General features: G+C 34.7%; 1 protein-coding gene across 11 annotated transcripts in view; it reads right to left on the bottom strand.

Annotated features, from left to right (window-relative positions):
• KTN1 (kinectin 1) overlaps positions 1–19,792 on the bottom strand; it is a 112,859-nt gene that overhangs the window by 75,507 nt on the left and 17,560 nt on the right. For 5 of the 11 annotated variants that reach the window (XM_036260680.1, XM_036260654.1, XM_036260672.1 and 2 more), the window contains exons 2-7: positions 14,799–15,351; positions 12,955–13,101; positions 11,346–11,516; positions 7,848–7,978; positions 2,531–2,647; positions 101–241 (exon numbers count right to left, since the gene is read on the bottom strand). In XM_036260680.1, coding sequence (XP_036116573.1) covers positions 101–241; positions 2,531–2,647; positions 7,848–7,978; positions 11,346–11,516; positions 12,955–13,101; positions 14,799–15,324 — 1,233 coding nt within the window. In that variant the 5' untranslated portion in view covers positions 15,325–15,351. The remainder of the gene's footprint in view (positions 1–100; positions 242–2,530; positions 2,648–7,847; positions 7,979–11,345; positions 11,517–12,954; positions 13,102–14,798; positions 15,352–19,792) is intronic. The other 6 variants (XM_036260633.1, XM_036260715.1, XM_036260708.1 and 3 more) reach the window with 3 other exon arrangements.

The following is a 19,792-nucleotide window of genomic DNA, read 5'->3' as shown; positions in this document are numbered from 1 at the left end:
ATGGAAAAATGTCCTCGGGTGAGGATAAAAAAAAAAAAAAAAGTTTGCAAATTAAATAAATGCAAGGATTTCATTTTGTTCTCAAAGAATGAAGATATACCTTCATCTGCATCTGTTGAGTCTCTTGATAACTGACATGCATTTTGTTTTGAAATACATTATGTTCCTTTTCTAATGTTCCAATCCGATCTTTCATTCTTGCTATAACCACATTGCTTCTCTCTTTCTCTGTCATCATTTCCTAGAAGAGTAAAGCAGAAAAAAAAATTATGAAAAACTTATTAAAAAAATAAGTATGTAAGACTACATACTTATTACATAATAAGAAGAAAACATTTTTAACGTCAACAAAAATGTCATCAGTAAAATAATCACGAATTATGAAATAAGTACTTAAAATGCAAGGTCAGACAGAGGTTATAAAAACCATTGTCTTCTGCATCCTGGGTCAGGGCACACACAATGAATGCATAAATGGGTGGAACAATAAATCAATGTTTCTTACTTTCTCTCTCTCTCAAATAAATCAATACTTTTTTTTAAATTTAAAAGTAAAGGAAAAGAGTTAATTCTCTATAATTTGTAGGTACTAGCTCTCTTTTAGGGTACTAAAAAAAGGCCTGAAAAAAAAAATAGCACAGAAGTGTAAAAAAAAGAAGTATCTTTCCTAGGGAAAGAGACTGATATATTTATAGCAGAACAGAAGTTTGGAACAAAGGAAAAGTAAAAATCAGAAAGCAAAAGTTTATTATCTTCCCAAGTCAAATCTTAAAAGTGTGATTTTATTTTGTTTTGCAAATATTATGAACTTCTAGAACAAATATTAACTATCACAGTAAAAAGAAAGCCAAGCAACTTTAGTTATCCGCAGGTATGATCAACCCAGGCCCCTACTGTAAGAAACATACAAATTTAATATTTTTATGTAATTTATGGTTGCCCATAAGAGTTAATTCATTTACATTAGGAAATTGTTATACTGATGTATATAATGTACTTAGGAAAAAAATATACACATCTTAAGTGTACAGCTCAATGAATCACCGCAGAGTAGATAGTCACCTTTTTCAATTTTTAAAAGATAGTCAGAAAACTATAGCAACATAAAACTATACTAGTTTCTAATGTTAAGAAAACACTTGTTTTAGTAACAACTCTGATTAATCTTAATATAATTACAGTTTTTTTTTTTCGTTTTTTTTTCTTTATTGATTTTAGAGAGAGAGGAAGGGATAGGGAGAGAGAGATAGAAACATCAAAGAGAGAGAATACAGATTTGCCACCTCCTGCATGCCCCCCCACTGTTGATTTAGCCCACAACCTACACATGTGCCCTGACTGGGAATTGAACCAGCAACCTCTTGGTGCATGGGTCGACACTCAACCACTGAGCCACACCAGCCTGGCTCTCCTAGCATCTTTCAAACACACAATACAGTATTATTAACTACAGTCATCATGCTGTACCTTATAACTCAGGACTTAATTTACTTTATAACTGGACATATGTATCATCTGACAAGATTTCTACATGACTTTTTAAAGGTCTTTTAAAGGTCTCTCAGAGTAAAATTTCCAGGGCTTGAAGAACTTAAATATTTATCATTTTTAATCATTAATCACAAAAACCTTCAAAAATAAATTTTCTATATAGTAACTTTAATTTACCCTATACATTAGATTTAAAGTTTTGGCTTCTATAAAGAATAATTCTAAGTCAGATCCAACTGAACAACATTCCAAATGTCCAAATGCTTCTGTTATTCTGAAATTAGGATATCTACAAGTACTGTTATTTTAAATTCATAATTCAGCTGTAGGCTATAAATAACACAAAAGAGTAAGACACCCCCCACCACCACCAAACCTCTAAAAGAAAATTACTTTTAATGGGTATCACTTTTTGTACACAATTAACTCAGGAATTATGGACAATTTCTAAACTCCTTCATTGTTTCTGACTGACCTGGAGAGTATTATGCTAAGTGAAATAAGCCAGTCAGGGAAAGACAAGTTTCACATGATCTCACTTATATGTGGAATCTAATGAACAAATTAAACTGATGAACGAAACAGATCCAGAGACATAGACATAGGGAACAGACTGACAAACCTCAGAGGGAAGGGAGGTAGGGGAGCGGAAAGAGATAAATCAAAGAACTTATATGCATATATGCCTAACCAATGAACACAGACAATAGTGCAGAGAAAGGGGGGTGTCAATATGGGAAAAGAGGAACATCTGCAATACTTGCAACAATAAAGATAAATTTTATGTCCTTTAGCCCTGACTGGTGTGGCTTAGTTGAATGGAGCATCATCCTGTAGCAGGTTAGATTTCTGGTCAGGGCACATACCTGGGTTGCAGGTTTGATCTCTGGTCAGGTGTGTGCAGGAGGCAAATGACTGATGTTCCTCTCTCACATCAATGTCTCTCTCTCTCTCTCTCTCTCAAATCAATTTTTTAAAATAACTTTTGCTTTATAAGAAAAGCATAAAGCATATCATTTAAATGCAAGAATGTCTTCACCTGAGTTAACTGCTTACACCGATCCTTCATAGCAGTAGCATCTTCCTTCACAGCAGCAAGTAATTTGTCTTTTTCTTGAAGCTGATGTACAAGTGCAGTCACTTCTCCTTTACTTGACTACAATTGAGAAATCAATTCAGTATTAGTAATAGTTAACAAGGCTAATAAAAATTATGAAAATGAAGTATTTTCAAGTGTTCTTAGGCCAATGCAGGAGTTCACTAATGCATATAAAGTAGAATGGCTGCCAACTACTGGTCAGTAAAATATCATTCAGAAAAATCACTATATCATTATATATTCTGAAGCATATAACAGGATACATATTAATCAAAAAACAATTTTTACAAAGAATTATAGGTCTTCCAGTTTTAAACTCTGAGTCAAGATAGCAATCCCCCACTTCTCCCAGATGATCAAAATAATAGTATGAAACCAAAATGCAAAATGAACCAAAATTAAAGTCATCTGTAATGTCAAAGCATAGTATCAGGAAAAATTGCCAAAAGTAGTGGAAATCAAACACAGGTGCTCAGCAACTCTGTCAGAATACACCCAAACTACACAGGTGCCATGGATGCTTAGTTCTCTTAAGTTAACAGGCATATCCTGAGAAGTAAAATCGACAATTACCCCCATTTGACATCAGGAACAAGAGCAAAGATAGAAGGTATGAATTTTCTTAGAAGAATTAAAAAATGAAGAAGAAATCATATTAAACTTCACTCAGAGAGAGCAGCTATAGTGAGACAGTCAAGGGAGATTCTCTAGTGAAACTCTTCATAATGAAGCTTTTATCTGGGAAGAAGGAAAAGCTCAAAGAACTCAATTACACACACAGCCCACCAAGAACACCAGTTAGTCTTCATTGCTGCTCCCCGGTGGTCTAGTGGTTAGGATTCAGAGCTCTCACCAGTTAGCCTTGCTCCTTCATTATCAATCTCCAGGCACAGAGATGATCCAAGAGGAACCCCTCAGTGGAAGAGGAGTACTGATGAAAAAGAAATAAAACAGGGTCTATACAAGATACAAGAAAAAAAGAAAGGAAAATAATAAAAAACAAATGGCAAGTGAAGAAAAATCACCAGAAAAAGACTGTCAAAGAATAGACAAAAATTGTAATGAAAAAAATATCACTATGATTTTTAAAAATCTAATATAGTTGTCATTTCTGAAAGAAAAACAAGAGCAAAGAACAGAACTCACAGAAAGAGCTCAGAGAAAAGACCACAGAATGAAATAAAATATGAGCTGGCAAAACCCAAAGCAGAAGTAAAAGTAACACCATCTCAGAAATATCATCCAGATAGAAGCAACAAACAGAAAAGGACAGACTGCTAAAAATATAGTAAGAGACAGAGGGTACTGGGTAAAGTAAATATAAAGAAGCAAAAGTAAACCAAAAGCATTATTTTTTTAGGACTAAAATATGAAAGATAAAGACAACAGGCAAAGAAGATCCAATATATACTTAATTGATACCCATTATTTTGATTATTTTAAGGGACACTGAATCTCATTGAAAAGACATGCTTTAATCCCAAGTAATATTAATAGAGGAGTCAATGCCCAGACATATTATAGTCAAATTACAACTACACTTCAAAGAAGCTGAATCCCTGGATGTTTGTACAGTAGGATGGACACGGGCAAGGTCCAATAAATAACAGACGCTTAGTTGATTACCCAATGGATGTTTTTATTGTGAGGGTAGTGTGACAAAAATACATGAAAAGAGTGCAAAATTCAGGCTGGTTTCAGATCTCTGTCCAGCAATATGAATGTAGAGAATAGTAAAGCAAATATGAAAATTTCTCAAGGAAAGAAAGTGACATCCAGAAACATTATACTCCACCAAATTATCATTCAAGTATAAAGACGACAAAGAAGCATTTAACTTGCCAGAATTTGGGAAATATAGTTTCCATGAGCCCTTCTTGAAGAAATTCCAGGAAAAATAACTTCAGCCAACCAAGAGATGAATACAGAAGCTATGGCAAAAGAACTGGTATCAAGCTTTGAACCCACCATTAAACTACAGAATTAAGACTAAAACAAACATGAAAAGTATAGTCACAAATAACATTAAATATTAAAAGTATCTAATAAACAAATGCTATAATTAACTAAAGCAAAGAAGGAAGGAAGAGAGAAGGTAGGGGAAAACTTAAGTAAACAGACTTCCTCCTATTATGTAGCATGGGGCCAAAACAGTTAATAATCTAAAACTGAAAATTCATGTAATTGAAGCAAGTGTATTTAATGGTCAACACTACAAAATGAATAATCTATCAACTAAAATAATTAAATCTTTAAAATATTATTATAGTAATCACATTAACAGTTAACATTTTTTACGCAATTACTGTATGCTAGGAACTCTAAGCACCTACTATATATTGTCTCATTTAATTATCAAAACCTGATTATCATTCCCATTTCAGAGATGGAAAAACTGAGGCACTAAGGTTAAGTAACCTAAGTCACAAAGCTCAACGTGGCGGAGCCCAGATTTGAATGCAGGAAATGTGACACCAGGGCCCAGGATTTTAACCTACACTCTAAATGTAAAGCACAAGTGTCTTGTAGTTGAAACACAAGTCATGTGCCCACACACCTACAACATAACACCTCCTCTCTAACTATGCAACCCCTCTAGATTTTACTCTATTTCCCCCTTGAATCTAAGCTCATTACTGTCAGCTTTCCTATTTGTTCATCACTTATGTTTTCAATAAGGATACCAAATCTAGTTTTTCAAACCTTATCCTCCTTGATCTCTCTAAAGTATGTCCCTTTTGACTTTTCTCCCCCAATCCCTGAACTCTTGACCCTCCCTAAGCATCTGTGATTCTACTGTCTCCTGGTATTTCTCCTTCTCCCGCTTTGTAGTGGCTTCCCCTGCCTTTTAAATATGTTAATATTTCTCAGGGTTCATTCTTTAACTTTCTTATCCCTCTTCACATCCTCTCTGGTCTAATATACGTTCACCATATGTATTGGTGATAGTAGATCACTTGCCTAAATCACTCTCATTGAAATCATTTTTCAACTACAGAGAAATATACATATATTCAATTGTGAAATGATTGTATCCACTTCAATGACCCAAAGGGTACCTAAAACAACTTCCTAAAATTTTTCACAATCCTCTACTCTCACTTCCTCTGCAAGCGTTCACAAATACTATTGTCACCACAATCTATCCTGTTACTCATGATCAAAATAAACATTCATTCTAGACTCCTCTTTAGGTACCATATGTAATTAGTCAGCAAGTCCTCTAACTCTTCTATCTATATCCTATGCCTATGCAGGTACTCCTGCATTTATCTTCCCCCTTTCTCTCAAGTAGTCTTTATTAGATTGGGGATTCATTTACATCTAGGACCTTGAAATCCATTAAAAGGTCTGACCAAGACTGTTTCTCTAGCAGAAAAAAGGGAGAAATTAAACCTGCCTAGTCTTTCCCAGATACAGTGGATCTACAGGGCACTGAGTCCCTTTTGATGACAATAGAACCACTCCATGAGAAACCCAGAACAAGAAGAGTTTAGTCTAAAGCTCAACGTTCCAGGGAAAGGGAAAAATATGTGGTTTCAAAATACTCTATTTCAAAACGCTATCTTTAGCAGTCCCCAATTCCTCCTTGGCCTGACTAAAATACCTATCAAGGGGAATTTGATTTCCCATCTAGTCACTAGAGTTCAAAGCTCATAAAATGACTATTCTTTTCTTATATACTTACCCAATTAAAATAAAAAACATCAAATGAAAAATTCATCAATTAAGAATTCCAAGAATGTTCTTTGCAACAGAATAATCTAATTTTGTATCCAAAGTCACAGAGTTATCACCCTTACTTTGATAACCCTCAAACACTTTGCTTACTCTGGGCCACTGCTGGTACCACATGAAGACTGTCCAAACAAGCATACTACATTGTAAAATGCCATAGATCTATAAAACACGTTGTCAAAAAATACTTAAAAGTATGGAGAGACTTAAATAATGCTAAGTTACATGTTATGACAAAAAGTCCAGATAGTTATGAAAAACAACAGCAGGGAGAATTATTTAGACTGGGAATTCAAATTACCTTTATATGAGGAAAGGATATTTAAGTGGAAACTTGAAAGAGGAATTAGCCAAGGGAAGAAATTGGGGGGCTGAGGGAGTGGGAGGGTTTGGGACAGTCCAAAGAAACGAAAAGGCTTGGTATGCTCTTAGAGGAACCAAAAAAGACCTAGAATGGGCAAAATATAGTGACAGGATAGGGAAAATGCCATGAGATAAGGTTCTAGAGAGAGAGAGATCGGCAAAGACCTGCTAAGGAATTTGGATTATATTCTAAGTGCAAAGAGAAAGGCACCAAAAGGTTTTTAAAGCAATAATTTAACCTGATTGACCTCTTAAAGGTCACCTTGCCGTTGTATGAAAAAATAATTTAGAGGGCTAACAGGAAAGCAGAAACATCACCTAGGAGATTACTGAAGGTAATCAGGTGAGAGGTGATAGCTTGAACTGGGGGTAGAGGTGGGATCCTTTAAGAAAATATGAAAATCACTCAAGGTTTTAAAGTAGATAACTGGGTGTGGGTGGGTATGGGTGTGTGTATGTGTTTATTTAAAAGAACAATTAAGACCATCATCTAATAATGGCTAACAGACACCATGTCATCTTACGTTACACAAGTAACACTTGAAAACATATCACCTTTCCCAGTATGACATAGTACACATAATATAGTGAACAAGACCCATGAGAAATTAAATATTAACTCCACTTAGTTTTGTTTTGTCAGAATTTGTTTTTGGTTTTTTTACAAATTTTAGTCATAGCAATGATTCTACTATCCAAATCACTTATTTTACAAGGGTGATATTATACACATACACAGAAAACAAGAACAAGATTCTCAGGTTCTTTGAATGGTGCCATCTTCAGTCACAAAAATATTCCATCTATACTAATCAGAAATAACCTGTCATTGCTTTCAATACTTCCAATTAGAGGATAGCTAGATACAATTTAGCCAAAAGCCAAAAGAATTTAAAGTGAGATAAATCATCTTACTTATAAGCAATTTGCTTTTGTCAAAACATCAAATGACTCAGACACCTTACTAATCAAGTATATTGATTAGTAAGGGTATATGAAATCATTTCTGAGGGCATTCTAGAATTTTTAAATGTGACCATAAGCTTTAGGGTATGAAGGATGGAAGTAGATGATAATTTATTTTCTAACAGAAGTCTTGCTTGGTGAACTTCTAATCACTGCTTCCACATATGCCCATAACCAAAAATATGCTTACCTTCTTTAAAACATCCTGTATCACACCAGATTTCTCCTTCAGCAGGTCTACAACACAAAGAGCCTCATCTTCAGAAAATATCATAGTCTTCAAGGACAGAAGAAAATCTTTAAATTTCATTTCAGCATTTTCTAAAAACAAAGAAAAATAAACAGTTAGCATTTAAAAGACACAGTAATTTCAGCAAAGTAAAAAACAAGAATTCTCAATCCAGAAAAATCAATAACCAAGACAAAACAGACTTACATTGCAGGTTAAACAAAAATAAATACTCCAATCAAGAGAGAGAAAAATGTTTTATCATCTTTAATGTAATATTGAATAATTACATTAACTGACAATTTGCTCAAACTGTACAATACTGAGGGCAAACTGTACAATATACCTTCACTTTTTTTTCTAATATTTTTTTCTTTACTGATTTTAGAGAGAAGGGAGAAAGACCGAGGGAAACGTCAATGAAAGAACATCAACTTACCGCCTCCTGCAAGCCCCCAACTGGGAATTAAGCCCACAACCTGAGCATGTGTCCTGATTGGGAATTCAACTGGCAACCTCTTGGTGCATGGGTCGATACTCAATCAGTGAGCTACACCCAGCCGGGAGGTACATGCCCTTACTTTCAAAATAAAAATCATTCAAGTCTCTAGTATGTGATAGTATCTATACTAGATATGTTCACAAATATTCTCATTTAACCTTAAAACTCATGACATATAAACCAAATTTTACAGATAATAAGTTCAAAGATAATTATTAAAAGGAAATCTGGTTTTTCAAAAATCAAATACATAAAAGCAATTCCGACATTTTAAAAAGTCCATGTTGCCCTGGCCAGTTTGGCTCAGCGGTTAGAGCATTGGCCTGCAGTTCAGAGAGACCCGGGTTCGGTTCCCGCTGGGGGCACGTACCTCGGTTGCAGTTTGTCCCCGGCCCTGTTGGTTGTGTGGGTGGCATCCACTCTGTGTCCCTTTCACGTAAATGTTTCTCTCTCTCTCTTCCTCTCTCTCCTTCCCACTCTATCTGAACAAAAAATGGAGAAGTGTCCTCGGGTAAGGATTAAAAAATAAATAAAAAATAAATAAATAAATAAAAAGTCCATGTATCAGACATCTGACTCACCCACTTCAATTCCTCGAGTGCTCTCAGTATTACGCATCAACTTACTCTTTCTAAAAGCAACTGCTACCCGTTAAAGCCAAAAAAGCCCAAGACTTGATATTTCAGCTACATTATAAGTTTAAAAAGGCACTGTGTGCATGTGAGGGGACAAGGGGTATGTGAAAACTCGCTGTACTTTCCACTCAACTTTGCTGTGAACCTAAAACTGCTCTAAAAACTGGCCTATTAAAAAATAATTTTAAAAGGTAGTTGTGGCAAAGTAGCAGGACACAAAATTAACGTCAAGAAATTGACGGCATTCTTATACACCAATGACGAATGCACAGAAAGAGAAACTAAAAAAATGCCATTTACCATCACAGCAAAAAAATTAAGATACCTAGGAATAAACTTAACCAAAGAAGTAAAGGACCTATTTGCAGAAAACTACAGGTCACTGAAAAAAGAAAGAGAGAAAGAAAAAGTGGAAGCATATACCATGTTCATGGATTGGAAGAATTAACATCATCAAAATGTCTATACTACTCAAAACAATTTATAGATTCAATGAAATCCCCATCAAAATACCAACGACATATTTCACAGAACTAGAACAAATACTCTAAAAGTTTATATGGAAACAAACAAAAAAAACCACCTAAATAGCAACAGCAATCTTGAAAAAGAAGAACAAAGTAGGAGGGATCACAATACCAGATATCAGGATATATACAAAGCCACTGTAATCACAACAGCCTGGTATTGGCACAAGAACCAGCAGATAGATCAATGGAACAGAACAGAGAACCCAGAAATTGACCCAAGAAAATATGCTCAATTAATATTTGACAAAGGTGGCAAGAGCATACAGTAGAGTCAAGACAGCTTCTTCAATAAATGGTGCTGGGAAAATTGGACAGCTCCATGCAAAAAAAAATGAAGCTAGACCACCAACTTACACCATACACAAGAATAAACTCAAAAATGGATAAAAGACTTAATTAAATGTGACTCGTGAATCCATAAAAATCCTAGAAGAAAATGTAGGCAACAAAATTTCAGACATCATATGCAGCAGAATCTTTACTGATACAACACCTAAGGCAAAAGAAACAAAGGAAAAAATGAACACATGAGACTACATCAAACTAAAAAGCTTCTGCACAGCAAAAGAAACCACCATCAAAATGGAAAGGGAGACCATAATTGCCAATGATACATCAGATAGGGGTTAATCTCCACAATATATGGAGTACTCATACAACTCAACAAAAGAAAGACAAAGAACCCAATTAAAAAATGGGCAGAGGACCTAAAGAGACACCTCACCAAACAGGACATGCAAATGGCCAAGAGACATATGAAAAAATGTTCAACATCACTAATCATCAGAGAGCTGCAAATTAAAACAACAATGAGGTATCACATTGTCAGAATGGCCACCATCCACAACTAGTGCTGGCGAGGTGTGGAGAAAAGGGGACTCTAGTACACTGTTGGTGGGAATGCAGACTGGTGCAGCCACTATGGAAAACACTATGGTGCTACCTCAGAAAATTAAAGATTGAACTACCTTTTGACTCAGTGATCCCACTTCTAGGAATATACCCTAAGAAGCCTGAAACACCCATCAGAAAAAATATATGTACCCCTATGATCATAGCAGCACCATTTACAATAGCTAAGATCTGAAAACAGCCCTAGTGTCCATCAGTAGATGAATGGATCAAAAAGCTGTGGTACATATACACAATGGAATACTATGCAGCAGTAAGAAAGATAGATCTCTTATCCTTTGAGATGACATGGAGGGACCTAGAGAGTATTATGCTAAGCGAAACAAGCCAAGCAGAGAAAGACAAATATCACATGATCTCACTTATTTGTGGAATATAATGAACTAAACAAACTGATGATCAAAATAGACCCAGAGACATGGAAGAAGGGTACAGACTGGGGGGGGAGGGGGGGGAATAAACCACAGAACTTATACTCATGTATGCATAACCAATGGACATAGACAACAAAGCTGGGTATAGGGTGGGGAGGGGGAGAGGAGGAGGTTAATGGGGGGAAAAGGAGAAACATCTGTAACAAAAATAAATAAAAATAATTTTATAAAAAAAAGGTGGTTATGAATTAGCATATAAATCTTGCAAAATACAATCACAGGAGGGAAAAGATCACCAGATGGCAAAATAGCTGTGAGCCCTTATGCAAATCAAAGGGTTCCAGATCTACAAAATTGAGTTTGGACTAGAAAACTACCAATAATTCCTTTACTACAGTGTTCTATTAGTCTTTCGCAATTCATTATTTCTATGAGAAAATGTACTCAGCTCCATCAGAACTCAAAAATGTGTTTTTTCAATACAATAGACTGCTGCATTATGTTACCTTTGTCAGTTTCCATTCTTGGTTTTTTAGTCCCCATTTTCTGGATTCCTTCTACATGGTCAGGTTTAATCAGATCAATAACCTCTCTCTTATCCACTACAGGACTTGGGTCTGCATTATCCATCAAAGGAATATAAGTAGTTGCATGAATAAGAGGTTCATCTACCAAGACTGCAATTTAAATTCAACAAAATTATAATTACTCAGTTATTTTTATAACAGTAATTAAATAACATGCAAGCACATTTAAGTTTCATGATAAATGCAGTTATTTTCAAATCTCTAACACTAACTAAATTTGGCTTTAAATTCCTTTTATCATTTAACAAGTCAAAACACAGTACCAGTTCAGTATTATTTCATAGTACAGTAAACATTTAAATAATAAAAAAATCTGCAGCATATCTCTTTCTAATAGTATCTGGAAATTTCTTCTTAGACAGTACATCCTTTACATTTTAGTTCTCATTTTTCTCCTGTCTTAAGAATCCATTCACATTTAATTAGTACTCAAGAAAAACTTTTTATGTTGGTCATTTACTGAGTGCAATTGATAATTTTTTTTTTTTTGGTACATGCCCCTAGCGAGAACCAAACCCGGGACTCTCTGGTCCATAGGCCGATGCTCCAACAGCTGAGCCAAACCTTGAGCGCCTTTCACTTGCTAAGTACAAAAATCAGTCATTGTTCCTATCTTCTCACTTCTAACAGTTACACCTCTAATTTCTTGGCACATCTTACTACACTGGTTAAAACTTCCAGAACAACATTAAAACTGGAGGAAGGGAGCCTCCTTACTTTGTACCTAATTTTAATGGGAAGAACTTTAAGAGCATGAACATTAAAGTCTGGCTTCTGTTCGCCAGAGATACAAACTTCCACATCTGTATGGAAACCTCTCTATATTCTTACCTTTTTAAAAAAAACTTCTGGGCATGCATAATTCTTTTATTTAACACATAAAATTTAATGTTATAAAATATTTTTTGGTAATATTTTTCTATACCTAATTGCTTGATATGTTGTAATTTTAAAGTAAATAACAGAATTTCATTTTTCCTTTTCCAATTTTACTATTTTGTAGCACTAGTTGATACCACAGCCCATCATTACTTGAAAATCACTGTTTAAACTACATAAATTTCATAGTTAAGTTTCTCCTGGGTAATTGTGAACATATAAAAATTGCACCACCACATTTAATTGGATGCTTCTAGTATATACATGCAAATTATATTCAGGAAATAATTGGGAATGCAGAGTAATGACAGATCAAGCTAATGCACTCAAGCATAATCCTTAAGTGATAGTAAAAAGAATATTTCAGAAATATTTTTCTTCTAGAGTTTGTATGCTATTTACATTCTTAACAACTTAGTTACGAATGAGAATATTAATATTTAAGTTTCAAATACTTCATCACAAATTTATACCCTGCCCATCTGTCCAAGTACTACAAAGCTACAAGTCTAAAGAGAACTACGGACTTGCATTAGTATTAAGCTATTACAGTACACATTAATCTGGAAATTAAAGAGTATGTGAGGTCTCTAATGTCCTTAGCATAGAGTACTTCTCTACAATTAGTATTCATAAAATATATATCTACACATTTCACCATTTTCTGTCTTCTGCCTCTTTGATGAAACTTTCTTCTTCCCTGATGTACCTTCTTGTTTTGTCTCTTGGTGGAGGGGTAATGATTCTTGCTTTTTTGAAGGTGCCATAAGAGTTTCCACCTTTTTATCCTGATCATCTTTATTAAAAATAAATGAAAAATCACCATATTAAAATTAAATGAAAATAATGACATCAGAAAAGATACAATTAATAATTCTCTGAATGAATTCTCAGAAATTTTAAACTCATATATAACTTTCACTAATAACTTGTCATTGTAGCTTTCTTACTCTACACTTGTTCTTTAACTTCGTCAAGAATTCTAGTACTTGCTCCTTCTATTTTTAAATTTTTTCTTTTATTGACTTTAGAGAGAGAGGAAGGGAGAGAGAGAGAGAGAAACATACATCAATGAGAGAGAACATCAATTGGCCACCTCCTGCAAGCCCCCCGACTGGGGATTTGGCCCTCAACCCGGGCAAGAACCGTGACCAGGAATCAAACCGGCAACCTCTTGGTGCGTGGGTCGAAGCTCAACCACTGAGCCACAATGGCCAGGCCTTGCTCCTTCTTTTATATCCCATTTCTCAGCCATTCCTAATCTACCATTTCTTCTGTTATGACTATACTTCAGTCCTTCAACTTAACTTCGGAAAACAATAACCTCTTAATTAGTCTGTCTATATCAAATACTGTCCCATATAATTTGTACTCCATGTAATTTGTACTCCCAAGTTCAGCCAAAGGTATCTTTCTAAAACATAAATCTGACCATGTAAACTAACTTGCTTGAAAAATCTTTAACATTGGCTAAATGATAACAACCCAACTCCTTAGCACAAAAACCACCATGATCTAACCACTGTGTATCTTTTCAGCTTTGTTTCCTACCACTCTCTACACCTCATGGTTCAACAGTATACTGTGCTCTTACACCTTTGTGCCTTTACACATGATATTCTGCCAATGTGGAATGAGACCCCACCATTTGCTTGGTGATGTGATACACTCTGGAAGACCCAGCTTAGGCACTCCCTCCTCTGTAAAGCTTTTTGCCCCTGGTCCCCATAAGTAGTAGTTGTTAAGGCTCTGTACTTCTTCTATACTGTATATATCTCTTATATAAGTCACATTTTATTATTGGCTTATATGTCCTTCTCCCCTCTTCTTATAATACCCTATTCCCCCCCTTCCCTGTCATCCAAATAAACTAGCTAGTATTTACTCAACCTTTTCAATTAACTTCAGTCATTATATGATCTAATTTGCCAATACAGAACTCCTACACTGGTTTAGGTATACACAGATCATTATTCAAAACTTTTTATTTTATAATATTTGTTTGTGTCTACATATGCATACCTTGAAAATGCACTATTAATCTCTACAGTCCTAGCACCTAGTATAATAATGCTTACCATAAAACAGATGTATACTAAATGTTTTCAAAATCAATCAAGGGTGAAAAGAGATACCTGATTTATCTTTTCACAATTAGAAAGTAATGGTTGAAATCAATGAAAAAGTTTCTAACTGCTGGTACTTACAGGTCCCTAGTGGTGTTAGTAAAACAGTTTGATTTTATATATTTCTTTTAAAGGTCTTTCCAATATTTAAAACATGAAGTTTAATTTAAATGCTGTTTTATGATCAATACTAATTATGTCTCTCAGCAATTAGTGTTAATGAAAGCAAACACACAGTAAAAAGGTTAATGATCCTTGTTTCAGACTTAGCATTTTGTGTGCACACCTAATAAAGTATCTGATTTTCAAGCTCTAAAATTATTAAAACAAATACAATCATCTAATAAAGTTAAATAGATTATAGTACCGCTTCCATTTTTAGACTTCTTCTGCCCTGGTTTCTTCTTTGAGGCAGCTGCCTCAGAGGGGGGAGTGGGCTGTTTAGTAACTGGGACAGGTTCTACTTTCTTGCTTGGAATCTTTGATACATCACTTTCTTTGGTGATCTGCTCTTCTAGTACAGGCTTGTGTTTCTTTTCCTTCTTTTTTCTTTCTCTAATACTACTAGAAGTTTCAATCACATTCAGTGGAACAGGTACAAGTTGCTCATCTTCTACAGCCAAGGCATCAGATAATTTAAAGTCCCGGGGTACACTCTCAGAATCGGATTCATGGAGGTTCCCATTCTGGATTTCTTTCTTTTTATTCTTTTTCTTTTCTGCCTTCTTTTTATCTGTTTTGGTAGGAATAAGCTTTTGTTCTTTTTTCTGTTTTGCAAGAACTTCATCATATAACGTTTCTTTCATGAAAAGCCAGAAGAAGAGGAAAATTACTGTAATAACTACTGAAGGAATAAGAACAATAAAATATGTTGACTCATAAAACTCCATCATGCTTTTGCTAATGTGATCCTATAAAACCTAAATGGGAAAGGAAAAAAAAAAAAACCTTAGTCTTTTAAAAATTAAACACACAAAACCCCTGCTGTTTCAAGTGGTATCTCAGATCTAACCTGATCTACAAATCTAATCAGGTTACTTGTTTAAATCACATACTTGATTACTTTACCAACTACAGTTTAAATACACTATGAGAGAAAAATATGTAGTATTTAGAAAAGAGTAGAACATATCTTTCCAGTTTTCAATCATGTGAAAAGATCCTAATAAGAGGAAAATAACTTAGACATCCATTTCTCCCCCAAATATCCACTTTTGATAGTTTATTAGTGCTTATCTTTTCTTTTATTGTATAATGTTGATATTACTATATACAGAAATCAAGCAGCATTAACTATTACCAACACACTGTATATTCACTAAAAGTACCACTTCAAATCAGCAGAGGAAAGATTGAATCATTCAGATCAAAGAAAAACATCCATACAGATTAAAACTGTAAATATAAGACAAAGTACTTGAAGAAAACAAGAAAATGAGTAGACATGCCTTATTTTATACAGTTATATATGTTCAAAAGCTTACAAGCATATATCTGCAATAAGAAATTTTAAAATTTTTATTCTACAAATCAGTAAGAGAAAGACACAAATGAGAAAAACAAAGTATTAATCATTTCCTAAAACAACCATCAAAATATAAAAACTCAGGTCTAAATTTCCATTCTCTATTTAGTCACTACACCAAAAGTATAATGGCCCAAGTCCAAATACAATTATAAAATTATCTTTTAAAATAAGAAGGAAAAGATTCAAAATAATCAAAAGACAAGATAATCTAATAAATCAAACATTGTTGCCTGACATGGAAACTCAATTTACAACAGCTTTTCTAAAATTAACTTGAGAGAGACGACACTGAAATCTCAAAGCTGTGGTGCAATTTCTCCTTTTAAACTGCAACACATAGTTATTTCTATGACTCACATCTTATTACCACATTCTTTAAGATATTTCAGCAATAGCCATTCTATAGTAGTACTACTCCAATCTGAAACAAATTTAACTAATGCCAGAGATGACTAAAAATTTAATTTATCCATTGGGTATCAAGTCACAACACATGAAACTTTATTTTTTTTTAACCAAATTTATTTATCCTTTAAAAACAAAGATAAGTCAGCTTGAAGAGGTTCTCCAAGAAACTGAAATGATAGTTGCTGAAAGTTACACCAATATCTTGCACACTTTTGCTTTCCCATCCATCAAGCCCAAACAAGTCCTTTTCCACAAGAAAAGACATTACTTATTTAAAAACACTTTCACAGTAACCTTATTAACCAATGTCACCCCAATAAATTTAATTTTTTAAAGAAACTCCTCCACATGATATTTTCTGGTTAAAAATATATTCTGTAAAGAAATCAAACTTGTAATTTAATTAGACAAATTAAAAGTTTCAATACCAAAAACTTTACATACTTTATATACACAGCATTTCAAATCAATAAATAAAATCGGTTTCCAAAGAACATAAATCATTAAAATTATTGAAAAATTAACATCACAACCTGAAACCCACATGAATAATACAGTAACTATAAAACAGCTATACCAATACAGAAGACTTTTTCCCCCTAAAAAATCACAATCTTGACCTTGCTTTTCTTGTTCATAAGATTACTAGGTTGAAAGGGCCATTTAATCCTACTAGTCACCCAAAGATCAGACCCAGATGAATGGTCAGTGAGCCTCTACTTAAAAACCAGGGATGTGCACCCTTCCATAAGCCCCTTTTATATCTTCAGAAAATGTCAGAACATTCTTTATAGTTTTGCTCTAAAAACTTATCTCCCTGTAACTTCTCCCTGTGGCCCTGTATCTGTCCTAAGTTCAGCAAGTATGTCAATCCCACTACCACAAGGTAGTCCTAATAACTGGTGTCTGGTATCTGTTAAATTAACCAGCAAACAGAAAACCAACTTCAAAATGTGTCATCCCTTAGAAAAGTTTGGATAGGGTGTTAAAGTTGAACATAACAGGTTGATAAAAATAACTCTTAGATGCATCACTTTAGGTCACTCATCAATGAAAATACTAAAGGGATAAAATGTTATATTTATTCTTGCATATTCCCAGAATAGACATCATACTTAAAAACATCATTTCACATACTAAACATGAAATGGAAATGACAACACAAGAATGTAAAATACTATCCAAAAATTCTAAGGGAACTAATGAAAAATCTTCACTTATGAAACAAGAATTTTAAAACCTTACCCAAGAAGAGTCAAATAAACACAAAGAGAAATAGCCCCCAAACACATAAAACTTTAGCATATAATCAACAAGCCATTGCAAATAAATCAGTAAAAAGGAAAAGATTTAAGTAGTAGTACTGGCACAAATGACAGCTATTTGGGGGTGGGTGGGTGAGGAGTGGGGAATTAAGTCCCTCCCTCAATTATATATGAATCAAAGTCTTATTTTAAGCAAAAAATAAGTGCCCAGCAGGTGTAGCTAACTGGTTGAGCATTAACCCATGCAGAGTCGCCGGTTTGATTCCAGGTCGGGGCACATGCCCAGGTTGTTGGGCCCAATCTCCAGTTGGGGGCATGCAGGAAGCAGCCTGTCAATGTTCTCTCTCATCAATGTTTCTATCTCTCTCCCTCTCCCTTCCATTCTCTCTCTAAAAAAAATTTATAAGAAAAATATAAATAAATTAAAAGTAAGCAAAAAATTAGTGATTAACCTAAAAAAATGACGAAGGTAGTGGCCTTTACTTATAAATATCACTTATAATTTGAGAAAAAGATGAACCAAAGAGGACAATGGTTAAAGGACATGCTGAAAAAGTTTAACAGGCAACTTTAACCTGGCCAGTGTGTCATCCTATGGACTGAGAGGTCCCAGTTTGATTCCTGGTCAGGGCACATGCCTGGGTTGCAGGCTCAATCCCCAGTAGGGGGCGTGCAGGAGGCAGCTAATCAATGTTTCTCACGTGGATATTTCTATCTTATCCCCTTCCTTTCTCTTTAAAAAAAAAAGCAATAAAAACATGTTTTTAAAAATTTTTTCAGCTATGAGAAGCATAAAAAGAAATCGCACACAGAAAGAGAATAAAACACGCTTATAAAAGACCAGAGCAACTAAGAGTTGAACAAACTAAGTTGTGTGAGCATACATACACATATGCGCATACACAAATACAGAGCCATTAAAAACTAAATGGCGCCCTGGCCAGTTTGGCTCAACAGTTAGAGCGTAGACCCGCGGACCGGGAAGTCCGGGGTTCGATTCCTGCTAAGGGCACATTCCTCAGTTGCAGTTCCTCCTGGGCCCCGGTTGGGGTTGTGCGGGTGGCAACCAATCATGTGTGTCACTCACATTGATGTTTCTCTCTCTCTCTTCCTTCCTCTCTCCTTCCCACTCTATGTGAAGACAATTGCAAAAATATCCTTGGGTGAGAATTAAAAAAAAAAAACCTAAATGGAATGATTATCATACACAGTTGAAATATTATCAAACAGAAAGATCTGATTAAAAACTGACACTGCCACCGTGGCTAGTTTGGCTCAACGGTAAGAGCACCGGTCTATAAAGCAATGACACGTGTTCAATTCCAATCAAGGGCACGCACCTCAATTCTCCCTGGCCCTGGTCGGGATAGAGGTCCTGTGGGAGGCAACCAGCCAATGTGTCTCTTTCACATAGATGTCTCTCTCTCCCCCACCCCCATCCTCCTACTATATCTGAAGACAAATGAAAAAATATCCTCAGATGAGGATTAAAAAAAACTGACACTGCAGCACAAAATATGTTAGGGAAAACATAAAAGAAAAACTAACAGACATGAAGGAGAGAATGAGGTCCAACAAGTCAAATGGAAATTTGAGAACAGAAAAAGAACCAAGAAAGTTAATATTTGATGAGATAATGGATGAGAACTTTCAAAAACTGTTGAGAGATATGAATCTTCCAATTCCAGAAGGGCAAAAAAAATCCAGACATAATAAATGAAAAGAAACATATGTGTAGTAAAACTGTGTAACTCAAAAGATACAAATCAGCTCTTAAAAACAGCAGACAAAATTACCTACAAAGGAATGAAATTAGACTTACATATTACACAGCAATAGAAGCCAAAGGACAATGGAATAAAATCTCCATAGAAACAATGACTATTAACAGAACTCCAAATCCAGCTAAACATTGGAATATGCACTTTTCAGAATCAACAGTCTGTAAGTTATATGTAACAGAACTAATTGTAATGTTAGCAAAACAAACAAAAAAATTACTTTATCTGAACTTTAATAACCTAGAACATAGCTTCTGTAAATGAGTAATACTTCTTCCAACCAGATTATGATTGACTGTATTATAAAACTCTTTCATTAGGGATTAGAGCAGACCTTCTTCCTCATAAACTTTTCAGGAAGCCTGGGGGAAAACTGTTA

This window comes from Molossus molossus, unplaced genomic scaffold (genome assembly GCF_014108415.1).
Source record: "Molossus molossus isolate mMolMol1 unplaced genomic scaffold, mMolMol1.p scaffold_m16_p_1, whole genome shotgun sequence".
NCBI classification, from domain to species: Eukaryota; Metazoa; Chordata; class Mammalia; order Chiroptera; family Molossidae; genus Molossus; species Molossus molossus.
Note: the sequence above shows the minus strand (reverse complement) of the source record. Positions and strands in the feature narration are given on the sequence as shown.